This window comes from Nannospalax galili, unplaced genomic scaffold (genome assembly GCF_000622305.1).
Source record: "Nannospalax galili isolate Female #2095 unplaced genomic scaffold, S.galili_v1.0 scaffold1054, whole genome shotgun sequence".
Classification (NCBI taxonomy): Eukaryota; Metazoa; Chordata; class Mammalia; order Rodentia; family Spalacidae; genus Nannospalax; species Nannospalax galili.
The window spans coordinates 272,268-282,845 of record NW_008335006.1 but is presented as its reverse complement, the minus strand read 5'-3'; the positions used below and the strand labels follow the sequence as shown (position 1 = coordinate 282,845).

Genomic DNA, 10,578 nt, shown 5'->3' with positions numbered 1-10,578 from the left:
TAAAAAAAAAAAAAAAAAATGCAGTCCTAATTAGCTGTTCTGAACCAAGAGGGCCCTATACTCTACCAAGGACAGTCCATGATCATTTTGGTCTTAGAGCAGTCTGGGTAGGCTCACAGAGAGAACACAGATGGTGCTGCAGGGTTAAAGGGTAACGATTAATACTGTAGCCTCTGGACTGGATCATCACCTTCCATTACATCCAGACTGTCACAAGACAGGTGGCTGCAGGCAAGGAAAAGATGTGTCAGTCATGTGATACTCTGACAGTCTTCTAACAGAAGGGCCTTTCCTATCAGAAGACCAGTGCTGAGTCAGCCAGATGCCAGGCTCAGAACTTTATTGCTACTGTGAGTGCAATAAGCATGTCTCCATTCCATCCACATCAAAATCTCAATCTCTCTCTCTCTCTTTTCCCCCTCCCCCCGCCACATTGTTTCTGACAGGGAGACCAGCTGGTCTAGAACTCACTCTGTAGACGAGGCTGGCCTTGAACTCATAGAGATCCGCCTGCCTCTGCTTTTTTTTTTTTTTTTTTTTTGGTTTGTTTTTTGTTTTTTTTGAGGCAGGGTTTCCCTGTAGCCCCAGCTGGCCTGGAACTCACACCTAAAAACATGAACATGCTGGGTATACTTGGTGCCAATTGTGTTCCCATAGCTGAGGGTCTGGCTGATAGCAAAAAGGATTCTGGCTCAACTTACTGAATCATAAAAAGCAATTAAAAGACTTGATTGCTAAATATATATGCAGACACACAGCTAAAGAATTTTACTTTCAAAAACAAATTATTGGTACTAATAGTGATTGTCTCTTTGGGGGATAGGGAGGGGTGATGTCTGACTTTTCTTTTTTTTTTTTGGTTTTTTTGAGACAGTATCCCCCTGTACCCCCAGCTAGCTTGGAACTTACCATGTAGACCACGCTAGCCTTGAACTCACAGAGATCCACCTGCCTCTGGGATTAAAGGTATGTGCCACCATGCCCAGCTGGTGTCTGACTTTTCAACTATCCCTTTCTGTACCTTTTTATACTATAAACACCTTTATTTTGGGTGTCATATATACAAATACATCAATATAGTCTCCTCTAAAAAAATTACTAAAATATTATTTGAGATGTTCATCCAGTTCTCTCTACCTTCCTCAAATGAAATAGCTATTAGTTCTTTTCCTGGGTATTGACACACATGATTGTGCGATGAGAAAATATAATCCTGCTTTATGTGCAAGTTCCTTTGTGTTGATGCATAAATGGTATCCTTCCTTATATGTTATACAGCTTCCTGTGTCCAACTCAGCAGTTTATTTTGGCAAGCTCTCCATGGCTATCTGCCACATAGTTCTCTTCAGTGTGTGTTAACTTTATCAATGGACATTTAGTTCATTTTGTTTATAACTTCATTAGTTCAGGTAAACCACCCTAAATATCCTTGATGTAGATAGCTACCTCTAAACGAGAAACTGGTTCACTTCTAGTTCTTGGGGCCTGCCCATCATTAATGCAGGGGGTTTGGGCTGTTTTGTTGTTACGGTGCTGAAGCCTAAACCCAAGGCCTTTGTGCATGTTAAGCTGTACACTCAGCCCTTTGATACTTGACTCTTCTTCCAATATTTCCTCACATTCTGGCCATACGATTCATACATGTTAACTTTTATCACTATCATCAAGTGATAGAGACTTTAAATTCAGTTTATCCTTCAACAGGAAAATTTCATAAACATTTCTCTCAAGATGCTTCTTTCTCAGAACAAGCTGACTTGAAGATAAGCTGTGGCTCTTCAGTCTCAGTACATCCTGTTTTCTAGAATCTATATTGATGATGATAACAGACAGCCAAGTTTCCTTATCAACATAATGGCCATTTCTATCTCAACTGAAATTGCAAAAGCTACTTTATATAGCACCTGAGTACTGAGCAGCCACCAACATCACATAGTTAAGTATTGGTAAATTATCCTTTCTTTCCCAAAGACAGCTACAGAAATGAAAAGAAATTGAATATTTTCCCAAGGACTATATTAAGAAGTCTCCTCTGTACCAGGTGGAGGAAGGCCTGTACTTAGCTACCTGTGGAGGAGGCAATCTAGGGACAAAGGAGTCAGCATTTTTTTCTAAATATGTGGATTTTTTTTTTTTTCCTGTTTTTCACCCAATTCTCAGGTGTCTCTCTCTGGCCCTAATCTTATATTACAGGCCTTTACACTGTTCCTCTTTGATTCCTTGGTACAATTCCTTACCATTGCCAGCCACACATCCTACAGAGAAGGCATGCCCCAGGCTCGGGATGCAGCTCAATGGAAAGCGCAAGAAGCTCTAATTTATCTTCAAAGACAAAAGTTAAGGGGCTCAGCAGTTAAGAATACTAGCTGCTCTTTGAGAGGACCAGAAGTCCGGTTCCCAGCACCCAAGTCAGGAGGCTCACAACCACCTAAAACTCTGGCTCCAGGAGATTCTACTATCCTACTCCCTCTCTGGCTTCCATGGGCACCTACACAGGTACACACACAGACACAGACACAGACACACAGACACACACAAAATAAATCTTATAAAAAAGTAAAGAAGGGGCTGGAGAGATGGTTCAGCAGTTGAGAACACTAACTGTTCTTGCAGAAGACCCAGGTTCAAATCCCAGCACCCACAAGGCAGCTAACAACCATCCATAACTCCAGTTCCAGGGGATCCAACAGCCTCTTCTGTCCTCTGCGGGCATTGCACAACATGGGTGCACTTACCTACATGCAGGCATAACACATAAAAAAAAATTAAAATTAAAAAATTTTAAAAAAGCAAAGAAATTACCTAGCCTCAAAAAATAAGAGATTAGTCAAGCTAATTCTACCATGAAGCAGTAGATCACTAGAGAATATTTAATGAAGTTCTTGAATATTTACAATGAAGGATGCAAAAAGAAGCAAAAATATAAAAATCGGGGTTGGAGAGATGGCTCAGTGGTTAACAGCACTGGCTGCTCTTGCAGAGGCCCAGGTTCGGTTCCCAGCACCCACATGGTGGTTTACCACCTTCTGTAACTCCAGTTCCAGGTGATCCAATTCCCTCTTCTGGCTTCCGCAGGCCTGAGGTACATTTACACACATGCAGGCAAAACACTCATACATGTAGAGTCAAAATCAATTAATTTTAAAATACATATATATAAATCAAAATTACTACAGAATTATTCCCTTTCTTTCTTTTTCTTTTGGAGACAAGGTTTTACTGTAGCATGGGCTATTCCCAAATTCATTGCAATCCTCCTGCCTCAGCCTCCCAAGTGCCACACTCAGCTTCTTCCCATTTTCATGTAAATGTTTATATACATGGCAAACATTTTCTGCAAAACATATATGTGCACCTGAAACAACAGGGGTTAATTCTGTCTGAGTGCTGGGATTATAAGTAGTTTGTTCCTCCTTCTGTACGTATGACTGTATTTACAAATTTTCCACAATGACTATGCATATTATTTCCATAATAGTACTTACAGGACTCATCTGAAGACTCATTGGGAAAACAATCACACTGTGACTCAAGGGCAATTGAGACCTGAAGTTGCTCTAACTGTGGTTCAAGTTCAGATTCATCAATGTCATAACGCTTCTTGTAGGAGCCAAAAATATAGTCATAATATCTGTGGGAGAAATAAATTTAAACACGTTTAAATGTATATGTGGACATATACATCAATGCTCAAATCCATTCTACCCATTCAGTCCAAACAGAGATTCTTACGAAAGTGTTACATTAGAAATATTTGGCGAACTTTCTGAAAATTCTAATGTCCAGATTTTCAGATCAGACTTTCTGAGAATGAGATCCATTTTAAAAGTTCCCACACACTCCCAAGTGTCAAAGCCAGGCATCACAATGCATGCTTGTAATCCCAGTACTTGGGAAGCAGAGGCTGAAGGATCAGGAGTCCAAAGTTATCCTCGGCTTCATACTAAGTTGGAGGCCAGCCTGGGATATATGATGAGAACTTGTCTCAATCCCCCACCCAAAAAGTGCTCAAACCCATCACAGTAATCTATCTTCGTTTTGACCATGACCAGGCATATATGTTAAAAAGAAAACTGTTTCGATTTGACAGAAGATCTGTTGCAGCTGTGCCAAAGATGGCAGAACAGAGACAGGAAGAACAGGGAGCCCTGGTCATTCAGTCCACCTCAGTAACCAGCCCTAGATTCTTGCTTATTGTTTTAGATGTCTACTGTGTGGAATAAGTTTCCTTATTGCTAAATTCAGGTCAAGTCAAGGTTCCTGTTCTCCTTCAGCAGCATAACCCAGCTGATACATAAACCTAAAACAGGGTCACCAGCCCATGGTGCCACCAAAGCTTTTCAAATGTATCTTTTGTTGGTAACCAAATATCAGAGAAAGAATAGAAAATGAAATTGTTTGGGTATTATTTTTCTTTTATGTGTATGAGTGTACTGCCTGCATGCGTGTAAGTGCACTGTGTCGTGCAATGCCCATGGAGGTCAGAGAAGGCTGTCGGATCCCCCTGGAACTGGAGTTAAGGACGGCTGTTAGCTGCCATGTGGATACTGGTAATCAAACCCTGATCCTATACAAGAGCAGCCAGTGTTCTTAACTGCTGAGCCATCTTTCCAGCCCCAGAAAATGAAACTTTAAAGGAGCTTTAAAAAAAATAAAATAAAATAAAGGTCAGGTGTGGTGGCACATGCCTGTAATCCCAGCACTCGGGAGGCAGAGGAGGCCAGATCTCTGTGAGTTCAAGGCCAGCCTGGTCAACATAGGGAGTTCCAAGTCAGCTGGAGCTACAGGGAGACCCTGTCTCAAAAAGACCAAAGATTTTTTTTTTTTTTAAATTAGGGGGCTAGAGAAATGGCTCAGTGATTAAGAGCACTGGTTGTTCTTGCAGAGAACCCAGGTTTGATTCCCAGCACCCACATGGCAGTTAACAAACACAACCATTGGTAACTCCAATTCCAGGGGATCTGACACTTTCTGACCTCTGTGGGCATTGCACGGCACAGGTGCACTGACATACATGCAGGCAAAACACTAATACGCACAAAAGAAAAAAAAATTAATATGGTTTTTTTTTTTTTTGAGATAGGGTCTCCCTATAGCCCCAACTGGCCTGATACTCGATTTGTAGACCAGGCTGGCCTTGAACCCACAGAGATCCGCCTGCCTCTGCCTCCTAAGCTGGGATTACAGGCGTATGCCACGAGGCCTGGCTTTTTAAATGTTTTTATATTTAAAGGAGTCATAGAATGTAGCTCAGTGATACAGTTTGCCTAGCATGTGCAAAGCTGTTGGGGAACCCTGCTGTTAAGTTCGACTCCTTTCTTAGCAGGGGCCTCCTGTTCTCTGCCTGACTTACCTGGAAAGTGCCACCAAGCATGGATGCCTGGCCTTATTTGGAACATGACCTTTGGCATAGTGACCTGCAATAAAACTGCCCCCAATTTTTTTCTATATGATAATTAGGCATTGCCCTATAGCCAGATGATAGGATCCCCCTACCACATGTAAATAAAGCATACTATGAGACCTATCAGCTGAAGCTTTGGCTGCTGCCCCCACACTACATTTTTCCCTGAGCCCCACTGTAAATAAAGCACACTATGAGCACCTATCAGCTGAAGCTTTGGCTGCTGCCCCCACACTACATTTTTCCCTGACCCCCAATGAATAAACGGAGCTGTCTCACTGAAAATGACTCCCGGAAGGTCTTTTCCGTCATGCTCACTGGCCATCCTGACCCCGTTCGTCACTTCTGCTCCCTTTGTTCTCATGGATAGGTGGCCAATGGCCCACGAGGGGAGGGAGAGACCCACACAGGGCCCTATATTGGATCCCCAATACTGAGGAAAAAGATAATTGGGGCCACTAGCCAGCTGAGATCTTAGTGGGGTGTCACTAGCCTTTCAGGAACTGAGGGATTGAAGCCACTAATTTAAAATGTGAGTGCCTACCATGCAGTAATTTGTAGAAATTAAGGAATAGTCCCACACCCAACGGCCAAACTCTTCCCACAAAAAGCAGTGTGCTTCAAAGCAGGGTTTGTAACATAGATTGGACTCTTCAAAAGTGAAGCCAGGTTAGAGCTGGAAAGATGGTTCAGCAGTTAAGAGCACTTGATATTCTTCCAGAGGACCCAGAATTTATGGGCGTTGCACACACATGGTGCACTTACACACATGTAGGCAAAATATTCATATACATCAAATAAAAAATGGTAATAAAATATTTTTTAAAAGATGGAAGCCACACGGGATTCTGAACAACCCTGCATCTCCAAAGCCTTCCATCCCCTCCATGAGCTTACTATGAGACAGCCACTGCCCCTGAGTTCCTAGAACACTCAGCCTGCATGCTTTCAAGGCTTAGCCATGTTTTACAACCAGCTTCCTAACAATGCCAGATGCTATTACTAGTTGCTTCCCACACAAGCCATGAAATTAGGCAAACCCTTCAGGTAATAATTATATCTGCACTTCTTTAGAAATACCAAGCCTGTTTTCAAACCATCCTAGAGCTGAGTCAAGCCCTTGTTATGTACCCATTAACAAGTCATCCATGCCTACCACACTCATATCACATGCAGAAGGAAAATCCAGTTTTAAAATCTGAGCCCAAAGGTAAGCAGGAAGGTTTTTAAAAGATATCCAATCCTATTCATGAGCTACTTTTAGAGGACCTTCAGGTAACTTTCATAAAACCCTGAATATCCCCAACTGAACCAGCCATTTTGGTTCTACATTTTCATCCACCTGAGTCATGGCATTCCAGCCTGCTAGCAAATCAATACCAAAGACTTATTAGAGCATGTCTCCAAAATGGGATGGCTATATCCACTTAGCTCTCCCGTGGCAGAGAATGGGCCATTTCTGTTAGCAACATCTCAGACCTCTTCAGCAGGAGCCTAGGCACCCACAGAGCCCAAAGTACCCATCCTTGAGTCTGCATTTCCTGGTCAGCTGTTTGGTGTCCTGTGGGCAATATTAAGTTATAATTGTATTCACTAGACACAGACACAGCTGAGACCTGGGGTAAAAGTAGGCAGTGTATTACAGTCCCCCAGGACATTCCCCAGGAAAAGGCCTCACTCTGCAGGAGCAGAAAGTGGAACATTCAAGCAGCTTTCTTTTTGCAAGCTGCCCCTGTGCTCAGCTGCGGGTGGACTGCCAGCCTATAATGCTATTCACTCTGTGGCCAAAGAGCTGGAGCTTGAGCAGACTGTGGAAGTGTGAAGTGCTGAATAACTCAAAAGGGTTTTAGGGATCTATGAAAAGAGGAAGCAGGCAGAGCAATCACATGACCAGTGAAGAGAAACCAGAAGAGTAGACTTTGCTTAAGAGCCATTTGAAAACACTTCCACTGCCTAACCTTGTCTATAGAAGAGACTTTAAGAGGCAGGTTTTCTGCACTGTTCAGCTTAACACTTTTGCCAGGTATGGAGATGGCTTAGCTGTTTTTGCAGAAGACCTGGGTTTGGATCCCAGCACCCAAATGGTGGCTCACAACCAGGAGATCCAATACCCCCTGGCCTCTGCGGGCACATACAGGAAGACATAAATAAAAGTTTTTAGGGCTGGAGAGATTGCTCAGTGGTTAAGAACACTGGTTGTTCTTGCAGAAGACCCGAGTTCGAATTTCCAGTACCCACATGGCAGCTAACAACTGTCCGTAACTCCAATTCCAGGGGATCCGGCGGCCTCTTCTGTCTTCCGAGGGCATTGCACGACAGGGGTGCACTTACCTACATGCAGGCAATACACTCATACACATAAAAATAATAAATAAAATATAAAAAAAGAGGAAAAAAAAGTTTTTTAAGGCATTAAGATTTTTGCCATCTGAACTGTTACCACATTTGGGAAGGATGCAGGGCATGGAGATGCACAGGACTGACAGTCAACATTGGAGGATACTTCTGGTGCTCAAACGGTTAGTCCCTTCACTTGAGAGTCACGTCCCTCCCTATCTCTGGAGTGGGGAAAGAACTGTCTCCTCTGTCCATCTCCTTTGCTCTTCTGAGGCCAACTAGGTGATGGCCTCCCAGCAATGACATGTTCATCCAGCACCCAGACCCGGGTCCCTGCGCACCCAAGGGTGCTCAGGAGTTAGCAGGCGGACGTCAAAGTTTGGGCTTCAGACTTGCTGTGTCATCCTGAAACCCAGTGAAACCGGGTGGTGCGGAGGTCCGCTAGCGCCCCGGGGTGGTCCACCATCCCGGCCGCCAGCCCTCGGGGTCCCTCCCAGCCGGGTGAGGCTGCTCACCGCCGAAACGCCTCCTGCAACAGCGAGCAGGTGGGGCCCGCCGTGGAATTGGGGCCGTGGTCGATGTAGAAGGTCTCGACGTCGATGTGCAGCAGCTGGGGGGACATCTTCACCGACTGCGGCATCGGCCACAGCGGGGGACTCGGCTTGGCCGGGATGCCGGGTGCCTGCGCCAGCAGCACCAGCAGCGCCAGCAGCAGCCGGGACCCCCGGGCTCGGCGCGGTGACGGCGGCTCCAAGCTGCTCCGCTGCTCCATGGCGCTCCGCTGTGATTGGCGGTGGCCGGTAGGCCGGAGCCTCTCGACCTTGCCTGCCAGCCTGGCGCAGGGGAAGGAAGCCGCCCGCCCGGGTCGCGGAGTCAGGTGACAGCATCCCGCCCGGGCTCCGCCTCCACGCCAGGAACCGCCCCTTGGCGCGGGGGTTGGGGAGCCGAGTCGGGGTAGGAGACAAAGCTGGGACGCCAGCCTCCGCCAGGTAGGTGCCTCTGGGGTTGATCTCACCTGGCCACTCCTTTGCGCCACCTACCGGCCTCCGCCAGAGGGAGGTGGAAAACTCACTCCTCCGGATCACCAGTCTCTTCCCTCTTAGGTAACAGATAACTGAGATAGTAGGTTTTTTGGCTAGAAGTCTAGACGGTTATGCAGCTCGAATTGATAGTCTCCTGGTCGGAATTCCTTGAGACCGACTTTTGGACGTTTGCGAGGTTAAAATTTATGCAGAAAAATAAAATATAAAATAACAAACAAAAAACTTGTTCAAGCAAATCTTGGCAGGAGAGGAGAGAAGTTAAAACTTTGGAAGAGCGCAATGGGTAACGATATTATAAAAGTAATACAAAAAGAATACGTTTGTAATAGAGATTAATGGTTTCAACGTATAATTTCCCAAAGAAGTTTAAAACAGGACTGCTACAGTATACAGCGAAATGTAGCAAAGATTACAGTAAATCTAATTACAATACATCCAATGGGAAAACAGTTAATTTAATAAAGTGATGTTAGAAGATTGCTACGTAGTTAAAAATTAGGTTGTGTCCTACTGCAACACAGTTCTATGAACCTGAGCCCCAGCCCCAGCACCCTCAGTTAAGAGAAATACAAGAGGGGCTGGAGAGATGGCTCAGTGGTTAAGAGCTCTGATTGGTCTAGCGGAGAACCCGGGTTTGGTTCCCAGGACTCACATAGTGACTAACAACCATCCTAAACTCCAGTTCCACAGGATCCAACCCACCTTCTTCTGACCTCTCAGGCATTGCACGGGCACAGATGCACTTATATACATGTGTGCAAAACACTCCTACACATAACACACATAGCATAAAAATAAATTTTTAAAAATTAGAAATAAATAAAAGCAGGAGGAAAAGAAACTCCATTTATAATAAATTCCTGAAAACAACATAAATATTAATTTGTGACAAGCCTCTGTATGTAATATTTGGAACTAAAACATGTCTGGATGCAAGCAGTGTTGCCAGACTCTAGGTCTCTCCTGGCTCCTTCCTCCTCTCTTCGTTACAACTGCAAGTCAGGGTTTCTCTACTTCATTTCATTTACAGCCTAGTTCTCTCCTTATTATGACACCCTGACAGCCCCAGAGTGCAAAGTCAACTCCTTACAAGAAAGTTTGTATTCCATACTATCCTGATAAAATCTGAATGCTTATCAACAAGCTTGATTTCATAGCTTCCCGAAGGAGAAGGTAGTCAAGTCCCATGACCAACATGGATGGAGATATCAACAGAGATTATGTTAGCACAAGGAAAAAGAGGGGCCAGGTAGACCCAAACCACAGATGTATAGCAAGTATCTTAAAAAAAAAAACAAAACCAAGCCAAGTGTGGTGGTGCAGGCCTGTAGTCCCAGCACTTGGGAAGCAGAGGCAGGCGGATCTCTGTGAGTTCGAGGGCTGCCTGGTCTACATAGTGAGTTCCAGGACAGCTGGGGCTACAGCGGTTAAGAACACTGGCTGTTCTTATAGAAGACCCAGGTTCGAATCCCAGCGCTCACATGGCAGCTAACAATTGTCCATAGTTCCAGGGGATCTAACAGCCTCTTCTGTCCTCAGGATCTGATAGCTTTTTCTGTCCTCCGCGGGCATTGCACGACACAGGTGCACTTACCTACATGCAGCCAATACATGCATTCACATAGAATAAAATAAATAAAGTACTTTTTTAAAAAAAGGAGACAACCAAGGAAACAAACAGAAAACCCACAGAATGGGAGAAAATCTTCACCAGCGACACATCTGATAGAGGTTTAATTACCAGAATATATAACGAACTTAAAAAACAGAGAACCAAGACAAGAAGCAACCCAA

At 44.5% G+C, this 10,578-nt stretch overlaps 1 protein-coding gene across 1 annotated transcript in view; it reads right to left on the bottom strand.

The window, feature by feature from the left end:
• Positions 1–8,753, bottom strand: part of Hexb (hexosaminidase subunit beta) — a 28,549-nt gene extending 19,796 nt beyond the window's left edge. Inside the window, exons 1-2 of the mRNA XM_008829721.3 lie at positions 8,257–8,753; positions 3,486–3,631 (exon numbers count right to left, since the gene is read on the bottom strand). Of these exons, the coding sequence (XP_008827943.1) occupies positions 3,486–3,631; positions 8,257–8,513 (403 nt within the window). The 5' untranslated portion in view covers positions 8,514–8,753. The remainder of the gene's footprint in view (positions 1–3,485; positions 3,632–8,256) is intronic.
• Between the last annotated feature and the right edge of the window lie 1,825 nt (positions 8,754–10,578).